General features: G+C 48.1%; 1 protein-coding gene across 2 annotated transcripts in view; it reads left to right on the top strand.

Moving 5' to 3' along the window:
- The window catches only part of SLC36A1 (solute carrier family 36 member 1), a 43,606-nt gene extending 24,740 nt beyond the window's left edge, over positions 1 to 18,866 (top strand). The window contains exons 8-11 of one of the 2 annotated variants that reach the window (XM_014834307.3): positions 198 to 296; positions 2,917 to 3,083; positions 5,917 to 6,086; positions 14,448 to 18,866. In XM_014834307.3, the coding sequence (XP_014689793.1) occupies positions 198 to 296; positions 2,917 to 3,083; positions 5,917 to 6,086; positions 14,448 to 14,719 (708 nt within the window). In that variant the 3' untranslated portion in view covers positions 14,720 to 18,866. Of the gene's footprint in view, positions 1 to 197; positions 297 to 2,916; positions 3,084 to 5,916; positions 6,087 to 6,130; positions 6,762 to 14,447 lie in introns of those variants that run through there. The other variant, XM_070517180.1, reaches the window with a different exon arrangement.
- Positions 18,867 to 19,088: the final 222 nt, after the last annotated feature.

The following is a 19,088-nucleotide window of genomic DNA, read 5'->3' as shown; positions in this document are numbered from 1 at the left end:
CCCAAAGCAAGTAGGGTTTTCGCAGCCTCAAGGGAAAAAAATACAAAAGCTAAATGTCCCTGAATCACCTGTCAGGTGTCAGACTTTCTCCCTTCAGAGGAGCTTGGATTTAGGAAAAGGAACGACCTGTCTGCTGTTGGGGTTCAAATCTGGAGTCTCTCTGTAGCCTTTGCTTTGTCTTATTTTCTCTCTTTCAGAGGATCCCAGACCCCAGCCGCCTCCCGTTGGTGGCGTCCTGGAAGACCTACCCTCTGTTCTTTGGCACGGCCATTTTTGCATTTGAAGGCATTGGGATGGTAAGAGTTGCACCATGATCTTCTGTGCCCTCGGTGTCCTCGAGGTCTGCTTTAAGGAGTGCTGAGGAAATGGGGTTAGAAATGATCTTCTGAGGCTTATTGTCCAGTTGATGAACTGTGTTTCAGGGATTTCACTGAAGTTTCCCACCTCTGACTTTTGAAAATAAATTGTATGTACTTTGAGAATGTTTACATTCAAACCCCCTCTTTTGCACACTCGTCTTCTGTGTGTGCAGTGCAGTAAGTAATAGTACATGGCACTTAGGAAAACAGAGTCTAGAGTCAGACTGACTTGGGGTGAGTCCTTACTCTGTGAAAGAGTAGCTGTGTGACCTTGCACGAGGACTTGACCTCTCTGAGCCTTCATTGTTTGCTTTTGAAAAGTGAGCCTAATGATCAGCAGTTGTTAGGATTAAATGAGATATGTGTAAAGTGCTTTGCATAGTCCCTGACACATGGTGAGCGTTAAAGAAATTTTAATTTTCATTAATAATATTATCAATTTTATTATTAAATCAATCAATGCATGAGTAACGTCTCTGCCCTGGAGCATTGGTGTGCTGTATTTTCTACGTGTAAATGAATAGCCTTCACTCCTAGCCCAGCTTCCCCCCATCATTGCTGTGATTTCCCCACATTCTTCTAAAGAGAGGAGTCTGCCCTCAGTTGTTCCTATTTGATTGTTATTTGTGTTTTTCATAATAAAAGTCCAAAATTCTTCTCTGAAGAAAGTGATTAGCTCTGTTGGCCAAGGGCTTAGGAAATAGGAAGACATTTCTCCTTTCTTGGAACTTCTTTCTGTTCCCATTTGATTTCCCTATCACCTTACACACTTTTAAGAAAACCTAGAAGCTGGACAAATTGCTTGTCAAAATACTGAGGAATTGCCCTGGTTGTGTTGATGGCACGTGTTAAGGCTCTAACATCTTGGGGAAGGCTTTCTGAGTGACTGTGTCTAAGTCATTGTCCTGAGGTTTTAAACCTTCCCCTGGCTTTTTCTTGGGGCTTCTCTCTGCCCAGGAAGAATGTCTCACCTTGATTCGCAAGCATGAGTGCTTTCCCTGCCGCTGGGGCAGAGGCCTGCACGGGCTGTATCGCAGCAGCGAGAACTGTCCCAAGTCCTTGGGACTGGAGAGAGGCTGAGTGAGTGGGAAGGTGCCCGGAGACCCTGGGTTCTGACGGAGCATCGTACTCCCGTTATCAGTTTTCCCTGACGGCACAGCGCAGAGGCTGTTCTTTGCTTCATTTCAGTAGCTGAGGCTCAGATATGGAGTCATCCTGTAAACACGTTCTCTGTTACTTCAAGGTTTCTCTGAGGTTCCGATTTTTACAACAGAGAGAGAGAACACTGCGGTTTCAACTCCTGGTTTTGGATTTGAGGGCTGTTCAGTGTGTCGGCCGAGGCGCCCTGCTCCCTGGGTTGTCACTGTGCTCCCTCTGTGCTTCTGCCTCTGGCCCGGGCCTGGCAGTCATGGAGGAGGTGGGCTCCCCGCCGTCTGGCTCCCTAGACTCTCTGTAGAAGGAAGCTGAAGGAAAGCTTGGAAACTGTGATTGGATGTGGATTAATGGAAGCCCGAGACCCTTGAGCTGGTGGGGGTATGCCGAGGGCCAGTGGTAATGCGGAGCTGTGGCGCCTCTCTGAGCCCCAGCCTGCAGCAGACTCGGGGGGGCTGGCACAGAGCCCCTCTGCCTCATGGCTGCAGGTGCCCGAGAAAAATGAGTGAAATGACAGGATCGAAGCTGGTTTGTGGCACAGCTAGGCATTGCCCTGTGTTGGTTTTCCACATCAACCATGCCAGATGCAGTTGATAACAGATTGTGAAGATCATCACAGTCATACCTGCTGTTGTCCCCGTTCCTAGATGAACCAGTCTCCATAAGGGGCCTCTCCTTTGTTTTAGCTAAAGAATGTCCCCTACTGTGAGAGAGTAGGAGGCAAGGGTCAATGGTTTGAAATAGGAGTCTGGAAACTGGGTTGTATTGTATACATCTCTAGGATCCTGAATCTCCAAGATCCTCCATTAAGCCATGCCAACCTCAGCATCTCAGTTTCTGTAACTTGGAGGTTTAACTTCTCACCGCTGGTGCCTGTCCCATTTTGAGGTAAGGAAACAGTTTCTGGGAGCTAGAGTGGCAGTTTTTCCTGACCTACGTTTTGCATTTGTTGGAGAGGTTAGCAGAGCTGTGACCTCAGGTGAGGTACAGCCAACCTGTTCCACCAACAGCGTCTGTTTCCCATTGTGCCAGGTGGGCATGGTGTGGGAAGGCCTGCTGGTTGTCGTGCGGCTGCATTTGAGGGGCAAAGAGCACTCCCACCCCACCGGGATCTTATCGCAGGAGGCAGAACGCTGGTCTGGACCGGACTTCTGGTGTCTAGTCTTGCCCAGCCTTACCTCCCAGCACTTCCGGCTCAGACAGTGGGCCCTAGGTCTCTTCAGCTCTCGAGTGCAACTTCTGATGAAACAACTTGTATTTGTTTATCTATCTAGTAAAGGACAAATGTGCTTTTGGGAAATTCTGGGGATAACGAAGTTACTGTTTTGTGAGACTATTACACTTTTTTTTGGCCATTAATGTTGCTTTTTTCTATGCTTTCTCTTCTGTCTCACTACTCTCCTAGGTTCTGCCCCTGGAAAACAAGATGAAGGATCCCCGGAAGTTTCCACTCATCCTGTATGTCGGAATGGCCATCATCACTGCCCTCTACATCAGCCTGGGGAGTCTGGGGTACCTGCAGTTTGGAGCTAATATTCAAGGCAGCATAACCCTCAACCTGCCCAACTGCTGGTACGTGGGGGAGGATGGAAGCCTGGGAGCGCTGGATATTTTTTAAAATCAATGGGTCAGAATGTGGACTTTTCCTCCTTCTTCTCTGTTAAATCTGCCCCCTTTAGCCCAATGCTGCCCACCCTCCCTCCCCAGGCCAGCGCCATCCTCCTTGGCTGCCCTCCAAGCTTTCGACCATCTCCCGGCCTACGTCTTTCTCACTCTCCAGATCTGTTCTCTGCCTTGTTACCCATGTGGGACACCTAAAACTCAATCCAATCCTGCATGCCCTTGTTGAGAACCCCTCAAAGGCTTCCCTTTGCCCTTGCATAAAGACAGAACCCTTAACCTGCCTGTCAGGGCCCTTCAGGCTCTAGCCCCACCCCCACCTAGTTGCTGTCAGCGAGGAGGGCTTAGTTTAGGAGTTGGGGCAGAGAAGATAGATGTGAATGGCCAGGTCCTCACTCTGTGGCCTTGAACCATCACAGCTTCTCACTGCCTCGGTTCCCTCTTCTAGGGACCCGGAATAGACAGGATGGTCTATTCCTTTTTCCTGCCAGGATTGTCATGAAGATCAAATGATACACGTGAGAAAGAGCTTTGTAATACTGTACTGATGCGATGGAAAAGTGGGATGCTGCCCTGAACTTTGTTCTTTGATCGGGTGTGATTCCTATGGAGGCTTATGCTGAGTGGGTTGGTTGATCAGCTGACTGATGTGCCATTTTTCCCTGGAATCTGAGCCCAGAAGGGCCAAGTGTCCAGTCCATTTGCCTTAAACCATTCAAATAGGTGGGGAGAGAGGAGGGCAGCTCTGCTTGGTTCCCACCTTCTGCTGTGCCTCCCCCCATGGCAGTCACCAGCCTGCTGTGTAGGTAGAGACCCTCACCCTTGACCAGGGTTGTGGGGGGCCCTTCCCTATCTCACTCTCCTTAACTCTCGGTTGCTGTATTGTAGGGAATCACTGAGACACATTGAAATGCTTCCTAAATAGGTAGATGTCACAAGGTGTGTCGTATGCAACAGTTCTGTTTGGAAGATTAAAATTTCGTTGTGGAGAGCATCTGTGAGCAGACACTGAGAAGCTTGTTGAGAGCCCTGGGGATGAGAATAACCTTTCCAGACAGCTAGCTGATGTACTGTATGTGTTTTTCAGAGCTCTAATCGGTGAGGCACTGGGCAAGGACAGATTGAGAAAATTCAGAGAAACGTTTATCCAGTAGTGTCATCAGCGTTGAGCACAGGACGCCATAATCAGCAGTGGTCAGGGATGCGGTTTGTTGTAGGGCCAGCCAAGTGGTAGCCCTGAAATGGGCCAGTATTTTCAGGAAGTCTTCCTTTCTCTTTCCCTCTGACGCCTGGATTTCAGTTCCCAAGTGTTCCTCCCCTTTCACGAGTCAGCTGGTAGCTCAGCATCCCTGAGGCTGGATGGATTAGGGGCGGCAGAAGCAGCCCACGTAATGTGGAGCCGTAGACGAGCATCTGTCTCCTTTCCTGCAACACTCCAAACCCAGCTGCTCTAATCTTTCTGCCTCCATTTGGGGGCGATTTATTTGGCTGTCCCTGCAGGTGACTTCTCCTGATTGCAGACTTCCCAGCACTCCCGAAGGCTCTGGTGTTGTGCTGACTTTAATTATAGAGCCACCAGCTGGTTTTTCCAAAGGGTTGTTATTATCTATTCTTGGAGCTAGGAAGACCTTTTGTCAAACTCAGTCTCTCCCAGGATGTTCTCCTACTTATAGCAAAGAACACCTAGGTATTACGTTCAACCACAGAGAAATCAATGCATGTCACACACAATATAATCATCACTTTTAAATAGATTTCCAACAAGGGAAGGAGGCCCGTGTTCCTCGCTGCTTGATGCATGACAGTCTTGTTTGAAGTGGGGCTGTGCTCACGGGCAGAGTGGCCTTCGCTTTGATGATCATGTCAGTTCCATGAGTACTAGTTGGTCAGACTTTTTTCCTACTCTGCACAGTCCTGTACGTGGGATAAGATAGAGATAGTCCATGGTGTGTTGATGGTCTCCTTGAGAAGCTACGCATGAAGCAGTGGTAGGAGGATGGCCATAGTGGAGTGGAAAGATGGATTTTGCTCTTGCCTCTTGGCCCTGTGTGGTCACCATCTGATTCTAGAGAGCACTGAATTGGATGGGAGGATATAAATAGACTTGTTACATTTTAGTTGTATTTTTAATTGTTTTTATTTTTGAAAGAGTATATGTCCATGGTAAAGATGCTAAATGTTCTAAGTGTATACAGAAAATGTTAAGCTTCCACTCACCTCCCGTAGTCCCCAGTTCTAGAATTTTCCATTTCAGAGGCCACCATGTTATCAGTTTCTCGTGTTTCCTTCTGGAGATGTTTAGTGTATGTGAGAAGTCGCGTGTGTGTGTGTGTGTGAGGGGAAGCATTTTTTCCCTCTTTTTTCTTTTTTAGACAATTTGTAGCGCACTGCAGACGTTGTGCTGCTTCATGCTTTTTTCAGTTAAGAGCATATCGTGGAGCTGGTTGTGTATCCGCATGTGCACTTCTGCCCCCTACTTTTTAACAGCTGTCTGAGGACACCGTGACTCATTTAACCAGCTCCCCACCGATTAACATTTCGACTGTTTTCAGTCTTTCATACTTAAATAATGCTGCAGTGACATATTTTAAATAGAAGTTTTGTGCACACGTGCAAGTGTATCTGCAAGATCAGCCCCTCAACATGACATTGCTGGGTCCAAAGGACGTGTGCATTTGTAACATGGATAGACGTGACCACATCGCAGTGGGACCATTTTGCACTCTCACTGCTAGTGTGTGAGTGTGCAGAGCAGGCTTTTGAGTGTGCCTTGCCCTCTCTGCAGGCTGTACCAGTCGGTTAAGCTCCTCTACTCCTTCGGCATCTTCTTCACCTACGCCCTCCAGTTCTACGTCCCAGCCGAGATCATCGTCCCCTTCTTCGTGTCCCGCGTGCCCGAGCATTGCGAGCTGGTGGTAGACCTGTTTGTGCGCACCATGCTGGTCTGCCTGACGTGTGAGTAGAGAGAAGATAATCGTCTTGTTTGTTTTCTCCCAAAGGGCACCCAGTCCCCGGGGCTTTCCTGAGAGCAAGCGTGTGTTGTAGTGAAGCTGCCAGCGCTGCGTGAAGAGGAAGCTTGTCACGCTGTCTCAGTTTCAGAGTTGACGCATGTCCAGATGGTGCAGAGAATTGATTACATCTGTCTCTAAAAGACGTAGAATGAGACAGTCGTTTATTTGTAGACATGGCATAACATGCTTTGGCGATGGGCATAATTCATAGTAAAGACATACGATTACTATTCCATATAAAATAAGGTAAAAGTCTAAGAGGGCTGTTTAACCCAATGAGTATAGTAACCCAATGAGTAATGAGTATAGGTCATTTTGATAGCAGGCACATGTTTGTTTTTTCAAATGATCGTTTTTCCAGTGTGACAATCTAGTCCTTAGATTTCATTTGCAGCCTGTATAATACTATTTTGACCTTTTTGGATGTTGATCTTACTAAATATTATGCTTCTTAGAAAATTGCTACTGATTAAGTAGGTGTTTGATTTAGCACTTTGTGTTTTATTCCTCTTTCTGACCATACAGCCAGGAGTGTGACTTAAGAGACGAAGTGTCATCCTATTTGTAGGTAGGACTGGTATGATTTAAAAATAAAAATAAATCTTTCTTTTTAAAATTTTCTTACAGCTTCTGTGAGTCAATAGAATAGAGAACCCCTGAATAAATTGGTCTATAGTACCTAATTTGAATTTCTAAGAGATTTACAATTTCTTTCCAAGTTGAAATTCTTGAATCATAAACTTCTCCTTTTGACTATTTGGCTTTTTATTTTTAAGTTTATTCTTTTGGGAAAAGAAACATCTTTGCCTATTATATTGAGACTTCTCTGGAAATTTCTTTAAATTATTCAGTCCAAGCTTCTGACTTTGGAATAAAGAAGATCTGTATGATTTTTTTAATTGGACCAGAATGGAGTGTTTTGGAGAAGAATGATGTGAAAGTTGTATAGATCGGCTCATAGTCTGGAATTCAGAAATGACTTTATTGGTGGACTGTTAGCAAGAGAAGGGCAGGCAAGAGGCTATCCATCCTTTTCACTCACTCAACAAGATGTGGGAAGCAGCATAGTGCCTATCCCAGGATGGACCTCCTCAAGGGAGCAGACTAGTGCCTATCCCAGGATGGACCTCCTCAAGGGAGCAGACTAGTGCCTATCCCAGGGTGGACCTCCTCAAGGGAGCAGACTGGTGACTATCCCAGGGTGGACCTCCTCAAGCCACCTGCAGTTCTCTTCCTCATTTTATTTCCAGGATAGTGGGTAGAAATTCAGCATCCTGGATCTGCATGGAAAGAGCTCAGTAGAGCTAAGAAACTGAAGGCCTTCACATGGCATTCTGCTTTCATCTTGGGCAGCACTCCTTCTAAAGATTTCTTACAGGGTGGGGCTGGGTGGGAGCTGGGTGAAGGGTTGATAACTTGATTTCTCCAGACCCCAAGAGCTGATGGCAACACTTTGACTTTTTATAGCCTCTCTCCAGCAGATGTCAGGCCCTCTCCTAGTCCTGCCTGTAGCAACAGCCCACTCAGCACCTAATCCAGTGCCCTGAGCTGCCCACAGGCCACCGCTGCCCTGGAGCAACTGAAAAGGAAGGAACGTGATATATCTTGCTTTTCCAGTAAATTCCCTTAATATATGCTAAGATAGAATGCTTGGATTCTAGTTTGCTCCTATCTTCTGCCAGCAGTTCCTGGTACTTTGATCAGCTATGCATGTTTTTTCTGCGGATGAATTAGCTCTAAGTGTGGAGGAGATGGCTTCCATGTTCACAGTGTCAATAACATCAACTTTCCTGGCCCCGATTCTTACATCCAAAGGGCGTTGGAAGACAGGATGGGAATAGTCTAAATAATTGGCTTTGTTTCAAAGTGGTTTTCTAGAAAAAGTCGGTCTGTCTAGGTAAAATGTGCTCCTTCTCCCTGCCTGAAGATCTGGGGCACTGGTGCTGGGCCTCATTCCTCTCGCTGCCCCATTTTCTTCTCCAGCCTGGCTTTGCCCCCAGGAGCATATGTCTTCCTTCCTGCCAGGTGTCTCTCTGCTGCGCCCTGCAGGAGCCAGCAGTCTCTGAGTCATAGACCCCATGCAGTCCTTAGGTGCCTCTTGGTTTCTGCTTCGCCTTTCCTGGCTCTGTCAGTGGGTCTCTTCTCCCTTCTACAGCATGATGCTCAAAGGACGCAAGCTGCTTTTGATCTTCAAGCACATTTGGTTGTTTTCCCTTCTCCTGTGATCTCTTGTGACTTAGTGTTGCATGGTCATCCTATTAAAGGATGCAGCCCTTCATCTCTGAGCTCTCTGGCTCCTCTTCCCTTCGCTGGAGACTTTGAAGTAATCGTGGGATTCAGGAGAGGCATTTCACTGTAGCACCAACTGAAATGTATTTGTGTGAGTTCATTTTGTTCTTGTTTCTCTGTATTTTGCCATCTTTGGGCACAAGGTTGATTGGTATATGATTTTAAATCTTTGATATAACTGATTGTTTTCAATTCGGCCCATAAATTTTAATGGCAGCTTGTTTTATTGCTATTTCTGGTGTTTTCTTGTCTTTTTCCACACTTTTCCTCCTCTTCCTCACCCTCTGTTCTCAAAAGGACAGGGGAATTTGGTTCAGCCCCTTTTTTTTTCCCCACTTGCAATTCAACTTCCTCACCACTCTCCTCCATCCCCCAAAGATTGCTGTGTCTACTTTGTGTTGCTAAATTTCAGACTGTTGGAGAGGAAGGGAGGGGAAAATCAGCGTGTCAGAGAATGGTGCTCATTTTGTTATGATCTCATATGGGACAGTATTTCCTTCCAGCCCATATGTTTAGAAATTCAGGCTCAGCGGGTCACCTGATGTCTGGAGAGCTTGTGTAGAAGGAGAGGCTGGAAGAGGCTGGCTGCACCCGGGGGAGTCTGGAGGTGTCAGAATAGTTTCTTTGAATTCCATGAGGCACTAACCTCTCCTTCAGTGGTTCATACGAATTCTCTGTGGCGTTTGCCACATTAAACATTTTATTTCACTTCGGGATGAGAATTTCAGAAGCCTGTTGGTGAAGACGTAGTCACGTAAAGCCATATCACTTAAGAGGCCTGTGTAGACTGGAATGCTTACCAGTGGAACATTCCAAGCAGCCAGACCCGTGAGATCATGACGCTTCCAGGTCCAAACAGCGTGGCTTCTCAGCGCCTTTTGGCCTCTCACACCTTGTGGTCTTGCAGCTACATTGAAGAAGGGCAACAGCATTAATTTGCTGTGCACTGTGTCCCCTGCTCCCAGGAGCCCTCACGACGCCTCAGTTGGCTCACCTGTAAGATATGAAGGGTACCTGATTTCCAAGGTTTCTAGCAAGTTTAAATTTCTGTGATTCTGCACAATTATTTTGAGCCTTATTTTAAATTTCTACCAAAATATTGCTCGAAAAAAGAAAGTTAATGTAAAGACATTCGAAGAATGTCTAGATGGGTGGTTGTTGAAGACGAAAGTCCCAATATCTCACTGACTTAACGAAATAATTTTTTTGCATTTTTATCTTCTGTGTTAATCCTCACAGGGGCATTTTAAAAAATAGTTGCAATCATAGTATACACATAACTGTGTCTTTTGCATTTTTTAAAATATTCTCTCATGCATATACATATCCTTCATAAATATTTTCATGACTGCATGGCATCCCCTTATATTTACTGAACTACTCCTTTAGTGTTGAACGTGTCGGTTGTTCCCCTTAGTATTGTATTTTTTAAATTTATACCCTCATTAAATGAAGTTATATATTCTTTCCAAGGCCAATACTCATTTTAAAGGCAGATTCTAGACATTTCACGGGCACACAGGTGGGCTTTACCAGCATCAATCATAATGAAACACCAGAAAGAGCTTCTGGACACGGGAGCTGCAGTGTCCAAGGCATTGCTGTAAGCGAATAGTTGTTCTCTTCAGTACTTTCTCTTCTCTGCAAGTCAGCTCTTTCTGTTGCTGGTCTAAAGCCACAGGCTCCAGAATCCCAGTCAGTTCCTGCTCTGAATGTGGCCGTTGGCCTTATGTTGCTTCAGCAGTTGAAAGATCGTATTTTTTAGCGTCTCTTAACCCGAAGGGAAGAGGTTTTGTAATTCCACTGGAGCCCTCTTAACTCATCATGTGGTCTGGTTGAGTTGTCCTCGCTCCTGCTGCAGAGGGCTGTCGAACTGCTGGTTGGGACTCTGCTGTCTTCCTCTCCGGATGGGGTCCTCTTTTTTGGGGGGGTGGGGAGAGGGGATCCCCAGTTGGCTACTTCCTGAGATGTCTCCCTTCTTGAGTTTCTCCTTCTAGAGGGCTTGAACTCATCGAGTAAAGACGTTTAGTGCTAGAAGAGGTTTTAGTCGCTCCCATATCTCTCCTAGGTACCTGATTCCTGCCTCTGGAATTAGGTAAAACTAGTTTGCCACATTTTGCATGGTGGCAAAACAGATGCCCCTGCTATCGAGCCCTTGGACTCTTTATGCTCGTTTGATTTGAGTCCCCTGCTCTTCCTCTTCTCCCACCGCTTTAGTGGGAGGCTCACTCTTCCTGCCTTCTCCCCCAGTCTCTCTCTCCAACATCAGGCTTTATTTAGGGTTCACTTGTGGTATCTGGTCCAGCTGGGTCAGGAAGAAGGTCTTCCCTTTGCAGCCCTATGGCTTTAAGAGAAAAGTTTTGCCCCTTCTAAGGACATTTTTGTTAAGCGTGCTTATCTTTTATATCCTTTGTAGTAAAAATAAGAACAGGATTTTAGATTGCTTTTAAAAATACCATGATGAAGCAGGACATCTCTGTCCAATCTGAGAAAATGTCTCGATTGCACAAGTTTCTGTTTCTACTTCTTATCACAGACTGGAGCACATCTGACTTTGCTTCTCTCTTATCGTAACGTGCCCATATGTCCCCCAGGTTAATGTGAGAGAGGGAGAGGAGATAACAGATTCTTAGAGCTGGGGGATGGGGTGGGGGGGGCGCGGAGGGGTGCTGGCAGGTCATCTGACTTGTCTCGTCCTGGGGCTCATTCTCTCTGATAAAGGCCTCCTTTCTCTTGAGTGGGCTAGAGCATCTGTGGAAACCAGAGGCTGGCGCCAGAGGAATAACTCACACTCCCTTTGAGGAATTGAAACCAGGCAGGCTAGAAGCTCCATTTTGGGCACACCCTGTGTTCCAGGAGAGGAACCCTGGCTCTGCTGTGCCGTTCTGGAGCAGCACACGGTGCTTCCCAGATGGTAGTGAGTTGAGCGACACATCCCAGCACACTTTCCTAAGTAACTAAATCTGCATTGTACCATTCTTTGAAATTCCAGAGTTGGGTGAGATCTCAGCAATCATCCAGTATTAATACAATCTCCTCCTTTCGTGGGCAAATGAACTGAGGCTCAGAATGGCCTGCTGACTTGCCCTGGGTTACAGCCTGCTACTGAGCAGGGGTGGTATTCTATTAGCTAACATTTGTGAGATGTTTATGATGTGCTTAGTAGTGTAAGTTCTTTATGCGAATGATCTCGTTTGACCGTCCCTATTTAGCAGCAGGGGAAATGAGTCTTAAAGAGGTTAAGTGACTGGCTGGTTGGTGGTAGAGTTGGGAGTGGAGCCTAGATCTGAGTCCTGAGCCTGCACTCTTAACCGCCTCCCTGCACCAGCCTCTCCCGGGGCTCGGTTCTGGTTGCTACCTCCATGCTGTTTCCACCCTACTACTCACCCAAATTGGAACATGTGGAACCATCGCTGTGAGGCTGACATTAGGCAGATGGAGACCCAGGCCTCAGAGAGGGCAAGTATCTTATTCCAGGTCACACGCAGATCAGCTCTTTTTGAGCATTAGGTTATCCATGATGAGAATGCCGTTTTGTCATCAGCCTACAAACACTTTACCTCCAAATTCAACTCTGAAGGTTTGAGGGAATATCACCAACTCTGTTTATTTAGGAACAACTAAGGGCTGAAACAGACTAGTTTTAACTTGCAGTGCAAGTTAAACCACCTACTTTCTGAAGGCTTCAGCACAGTGAAGGTGTTAATGGATAATTGCCACTATGGTTGATTACCAGAAGAAGGAAAGGGGGAAGAGGTTGCCCCAGGGCCATAAAACCGAGGCAGAGGCAGACCTGAGACTCAGTATCCCTAGACCCCCTTTTAGCATCAGTGTCAAAACTCTTGTCTGGTTTCCTTTACAAAGCAGAGAGGGGTCAGGGGTGACTGGATACTGGATTCCTTGCCAGACAATGTGCGTCCCTGGGAAACTAATCTGATGTCTGACTCCCCCAGTTCTTCAGACAGGACCTTTCTGCTGATCAGCCAGATCCCCGTTCTCTCTCTTCCTACAGGTATCATTCTGTATTTTCTTACTCATCAGGTCTGTGATGTGACAAGGGCTTGAGGTCCTAGATTCTAGTCCCAGCTCTGCCACTTTCCATCATTTACCTCTCTGAGGGCCTTTCTTTCCAGGGGAACAATAATGATATGGGGGAGTTATATACCCATTGAGTCGAGGCAAATTCAGCTCAATGAGTGGATGCTTTGCAGTGCTGTTTACTGGATGCTAGATCTTCTGCCATGATGGCAGTGTTCTGGGTTTGTGCTGTCCAGGAGAGTAGCCATGATGCACAGGTGGCTGTTGAGTCCTTGAAATGTGGCCAGTGTGAATGAGGAACCGAATTCACCTAAATGTAAGTAGCCAGTGACTGCAGGATCAGAGAGCGCAGCTTCTGTGTAAGAGCGAGACAGGAGATGTGAATGTGCTCCCCTCTGGGAAGTCCCGGTTCCCACGGGCCTCTCCTTTTACTGCAGGGAATGGTATTCCAGTTTAAAAGTAAGTGTTTCTCGTAAAACCTGGCCTCTAAGTGCAGCCCAGTCCTTTCATCTGGTGCTCAGCCAAAGAGGCGGCGATCGATCCAGACAGTCTGTCTGAAGGGGGAAACCGGCCGCCCTGGACTGAGATGCCCTGCCAGTCTCACCACTGTGACGCCTTCCTCACAGTGACTGGACTCCGTTTTTGCTTTATGAAATGAAGTTAGCGCTGAAACCCCGATATCAAATGTGGCCCTGTCAGAGGGATCGGTGAGGTCATAGACGTGCCCTGGACCGCTGGCTCGGTGCTGAGGACCTCCAGGGGGAGCATGGCAGCGGGGAAGACAATCGGGCAGAATACAGTTAATTAATAACCAGTTAATGATGCACTTTACATGAGCAAGACAGTATACACTAGCGATGATACTACCAACTGTGTTATGTGCCTGTTGTCCTCCAGACCTTTTGTTAAGGCCTGTGTGACCTCATTTGATCATCATGACATCTCTGTGACATAGGCGCTATTAATATCCCCATTTTGCTACCAAGAAAACTAAGGAATAAAAGGGAGCCATAATTTCCCCAGTGTCACTTGGGGAAAGCCAGGGTTCAAACACAAGAGCCTAATTCCAGAGCCCATAATCCTCAAAATCCTCAGTAACTTGTGAAACATTGGCTTTCACTCCCCCCCCCCCCCCAGCCCCACTGGAAAGCTGAGTTAGATGGGAACAGTGGGACCAGTGGGCATGGGAATAAGCGTGGTCAGTGGAGCCTCCTCCCTTGGTTTTAAACAGAACTATGGGACCTGCGTGGCAGTGGTGCGGTCCTTGGTGTGATATGGAAGCCGATGTCATTTCCTGATGCAGCCCGCCATTCATCTTCCTCAGTTCCGCCTTCCTCTCATACACTCGTGGCTAGTTTCCGGTGTAGGAGCCGCTAGCTTGTCCTGGCCCAGGGACGTGGCCATGGTGTGGGGCCTTGCCCCTGAGGTCAGCCTGCACACAGAACAACTTCTGCTTTCCCTGTATGAAAATGTTCTATGAAATGGGGTTTATCATGGTATCATTTCAGGAGAAGGAGGGTTTTTTCCTCTGTTTGGTTTCTTGTCAATCAAGTAGAGATGTTTGTATTGGAGATGCCCTCAGTGGTAAGAAAATGAGCAGTCGGCCAGAAATGGCCCACCTCCTTTTCTGCTCCACACTCTCTCTCATTTGGTAGGGACCAGATTGTCCTGGAATGTATGTAAGTTGGTTCCTTTTCCTTGGAAGGATGGAAGTCAATGTACTGTAGCAGGAAAAGCTAAAATCCAGGTAACTGGAGCCTGGAGACATGAGTTCCAGTCCCAGTTCTGCCAACCTTGCAGTGAGAGCCAGGTTATTCCACATCTCTGGGCATTTCTCATCTGTGGAATGAAAGATTGGGCTGTATACCATCTGTTTCCTTAGAGCTCTCCATTCTATATGAAGGATACTTGCTAAATTTGCTGAACAGTCTCTCCCAGCTCTGGGCAGTCTTGAACAAGCATGTCCTCTCTCCCACAGGCATCTTGGCCATCCTCATCCCCCGCCTGGACCTCGTCATCTCCCTGGTGGGCTCTGTGAGCAGCAGCGCCCTGGCCCTCATCATCCCGCCCCTTCTGGAGATCACCACCTACTACTCGGAGGGCATGAGCCCCCTCACTATCACCAAGGACGCCCTGATCAGCATCCTCGGCTTCGTGGGCTTTGTGGTGGGGACGTATGAGGCCCTCTACGAGCTGATGCAGCCAAGCGACACTCCCATCTTCATCAACTCCACCAGTGCCTTTCTATAGTGATCTGGGTGCATTGCCTGTACCTGCCCGCCCCACCGCTGTATGTTGCCCAGCACCTGGCCCCAGAGCCTCAAGCAGGGTCCAGGCTCTGGGGAAAGGCAAGGTTGCTGTCTGGGAACCTCTCTACCTGGCACCCCTGGGCCAGGTAGGGCCAACGGCAGGGGAGAAAGCGGGTAGCAGATACCTGAGAGGTACCTCTAGTGGCAGTGCCATCACTGTTCCCTTGTACTTATTTTAACCCCAAACCTTTCAGCTCTTTTCCCTCATCCTGCCTCCTCCCTTACCTGCCTCCCTCCTTCTGACCTCCCTCCCCCAAATTATTCCTGTTGCACAACTCACTTTATTTAAAAATGTTAGCGTCCCCCACCTCACGTTTCCTCCTTTCCTGGGCCAAGCCTAGATCAAATAAGTGGGAGCTCCCCGTCTTTACAAAGCCAAGCCTAGCCCTTGCTTTTCTCTGTCCCAAGTGTTTTACCTTGAGGTTCTCCTACCTATTCAGGTCTCCAGACAGTGTCTGGACCTACCTAGTAGTTTGAAACCAGCCCCCAAAGCTGGAGCTTTTAATCTCTCCTCTCTCTGGCTTGCCGTGACCCTTGACAACACCCACTCCTCTCCGAATCACTCGTGTGGGTCACGAGACTGTCTTCTTAGTTGCTTTAGCTCCCAAAAGATATCAAGCGCTCCCTAAATTGAAAATATTTATATTTTATTTAAATTAGCTTTTGGGTTTAGACTCTGTCTCTAGATCTGGAGTTGCCGTGAATTGTTCCTTCCTCAGTAAACTTTTGCTCAGCTTCTCCTGCTGAAAAGAAACTTACTCCAGGAACTGTCTGCTTTGCTCCTCAGCACTGCTGGCTGAGGACCCCAAAGGGTTGAATTAGGGTCGCCTTTGGGTGTATCTCTGTGGGGGGCGTGGACTCTGCCTCCCGTTGGCCAGCCTGATTTCATGTTGAGAAGATGTGAAGGACTCAGGAAATACTTGCCAGTGCATGAGGCCGGGGGAAAGGCGGCTGAGTGGGGTGTGTGTCTGTCCACGGGAGGCTTATAAAATGGTTGCTTTGTACGTTCAGGCCCGTTTTGCAGCCTCAGCCCTTGACAGGTAAACGGCATGGCAGCATTCAGTTGCCATCATGCCAGGAAGACACCCACACTGTTGCTATGGATGAGAAGATGAAGCCAGTGTGCACAGAGAGGGTGCAGTTCAGTTCCTAGAATGCACAGCCGCTGGTCTGATACGGTGCTTGGTTGTTTACAATCAACGGGGAGCAGGGCAGAAACAGTGCCCACCCCAAGCTGCCTCCAAGACCTGGACTTCTAAAAGAACCACTTGGTTGGGGACTTTGGTCCCCTGTGTGCTAAACACTAATTGTGACCCCTGTTGCTCCCCTCAATGCCTCCCTGAGTAACAGAAGTAGCCTCAGGGTTGGCTCACCTCAAGGCCAGCCTTCCGACTTGGGAGCAGACTGCAGAGAAGGCAGGGGAAGGTTCATTGCCTTGCTTCCGGCTGCCTCTCCTTCGCTCTTGGTGTGAGAAGGGTTTCAGAAGGGTATGCATTACTCTCCGTCTCTCGAGCTGTGTGTGTGTGTGTGTTCATGGGACCTGCTGTCTTCCACTCCTGTCACCAGGCTCTTGCTCACCTGGAGAGACTGTTCACCCTGAAAGTGGAGACAGCAGCACAACTTTGTCAGGGGTTTTGTTTTTGTGTTTCACCAAAGCTCATAAGGGCTGTGACCCACCCCCACGGCCCCGGCTTTTTCTTTCTCTTCCGTTCCAAAGCGAAACTCTCTTATTGCAGTGACTCCTAACCTACCTGATAATTTATGAACTTAGGAAGATGTGATGAGTGGTGACTTGGTCTCCCTTAGGAGAATGACACTTTTCACTCTTTCTGTTCTTGGATGGTCACTAAGAGGTGCTAATAGGATCAAGATTCTGGCTGGAGGGAGCAGCGGCCCTGTCCTCTGAAGCCTCAGGCCTAGAAGTTACCAAAGTGGGTTCTAGAACAGTCCTCCTTCTATGCGAGCCCGGGCTCCAGCAGACCTTCCTCAGCGGTCCTGAGAGTTGTTCTCCGTGAGCAGGTGCGTGCCAGTAGAAGCAGGTCAGACCCGTGTCCTGCCCACAGCTTCTGCACTGGAGGCTTCTGTGCATTCCGAGCTGCGAGAGGCAGCCCCATCCAGGAGGGTAGTGAGACTGGGACTGTGACGCTGGGACCTGAGGTCCTCTGGCCCCAGGTCTTAGCAAAACACAGACTATTGCTTAAGGATCCCTGGCCCAGGGAAGATGGTGTGTACCAGAGACAGCCCTGGCATTGGGGCTTCTGGAAGCTCATTTGGCAAGGCCTTTGCCCTGTGTGATCTCTTTCCTGTGCTGCTGCTGCCTTGACAGCCTGATCGCGTGGCTGCTGCGAAGACCCAGGCCAGGCGGCCCAGTCAGGGGACCTTCCCGATCGTGCAGTTGCACAGCAACTAGCTGTTGAGTAAAGTCAGCTGGAAGATGGTAGCAGCAGGAAGCCCTTCCTCCTCTTCTGGGTCAGCTCAGGGAAGCCGACTCTTCTGCTGCCCACGCTGCTTCTTCAGTCAGGGAACCCCTCCCTGATTTCTTCCACTGCTCGTTCGGAGCCAGCTGCCCAGCCTCTCCCGTGTCCTCCTCCAGCCCCTGGTGTAAAGCGCCAGCGTAAGTAGAAGTCTGATGAAGGACAAGAGAGCAAAGGCTTTCTGGGGTGTGAGCCTGCGTCTGCCGGACCAAAGGCCAGCCGGGGGTTTTCTGGCCCGGTACTGTTAGCCTCTGTCCCTCCCCCAGCTGCCCATGCAGTCCTGGAAGTAGCTTCTCAGGGCCCCTGGTCCTCCCCTGCAGACACCGCTGTTGGGAGCAGGTTTCCAGCTCTGTGGGCATGAGCCTCCCCTTAAATGCAGCTGCTTGCTGGGAAGAGCATGACCTGGCATCTTCTGTTCAGTTTGCCTAGAAGGTGTCACCGTTCACAAGTGACATTATAATACTGTGCTGCTGTCTGGCTGCTGGGAGCCCTTCCTCTGCCCAAACCCTGGCCAGGTGTATGTGAATGGGTAGCGGGTCTTAGCTCTGGGCCTGCAGCCTGCGCCCTCCCTCTCTGTCACTCACCCCTCCAGCTACATCCTTTAGCTGATCCGCACTGCTCACCCTCTGCCCCACTGAAAGGTAAAATGTGCAACGTTATCATCTGTCTTAAAGTGATGATCCCAAACAGGTGCATTAGGAGTCTTTTCCCCGTTTCTGTTCTCCTGTCTTACTTTTTCCTTCTCGAATTTCTCCCTTCCTAAGTTATAGAATGTCATCCCTGTTTAACACTACATGTTCGCCTCATGTTTTTTGGAAGTGCAAAATCTCAATTTATGTCTGTTTACAGCTCTATTCACTACGCACAGCAAGGGGGTGTGTATCAGCGGGTTTTATTTCGTAGCTGATCAGGTGTTAAGGCCCAACATCGGCCCCGAGTCAGAACCCGCAGCTGCTTCCTCCCAGAGGGGACATAGAATGCAAGGGGCACGACGTGGTGTTGAGGAGTCAGCTCAAGGCTGCCTTAGAATTCAGTTTCCCAGAGTACTTTACAAATCCCCAAGACCATTAGGGGAGAGGAGGGGCGGGGTTTGTCTTTGAAGTCATGGTCAACACTTCCAGACAGTTAGTCCTGCTGCTTGCAAGGCTGTTTGCTCTGACAGCATCAGCCTGTTACATTTCTTCCCTGTCTTTGGGCTGCTGGGTCGTTCCCTGACCAGGGGACATAAATGGTGCTGATATGAGGTTATTGGAGTGGGAGAGTGGGAAATGAGGGTGGAGGGTGCCCGCTGTAAGCCGCCTTCTTTTGGTTAAATCAGGGTGATGCTGGGGAAGCTATCTTGTTCTAGTGAACCATAAACTTATGTGACTCTATTGTAAAACATGTCAGTGGATGTGTGAGTAAGAGGCATTTGAAAAACTAGTGTCCAGCAGGTCTTGATAACCAGACAGTACTGTGTATGTCATGTGCCTACGTGGATGTATATTTCCCTCATGGTATGTGTAGAGATGTGGATCGTGCAGGAGCTTAAAGAAGATCTCATTTTGGTTTCTGCATACAGATCATGTGTTAAACGTTTCCTTTTCAATAAATGAATTTTATTTTTTATTTTTGAGAGGTTGTGGTCTGTGTCTTTGTTTTCACTTTTTTTTTTTTTTTTTTTTTTAATGTCACTCAGATCCCTTTACTAGATCTCAGGTTAAAATGTTTCTAGTTTATGTCAGAGAGCTCATCCGGGGGAGTAGTGCGAACAGTAGAACCATCTATGTAATTAAGAGTTCCCAAGAAAGGGACCAGGTAGTTATTTTTCTGTTAGACAATCCTGTCCTTCCTAAG

This window comes from Equus asinus, chromosome 9 (assembly GCF_041296235.1).
Source record: "Equus asinus isolate D_3611 breed Donkey chromosome 9, EquAss-T2T_v2, whole genome shotgun sequence".
Classification (NCBI taxonomy): Eukaryota; Metazoa; Chordata; class Mammalia; order Perissodactyla; family Equidae; genus Equus; species Equus asinus.
The sequence above is the reverse complement of the archived record's forward strand: the minus strand, read 5'-3'. Positions and strand labels throughout refer to the sequence as shown.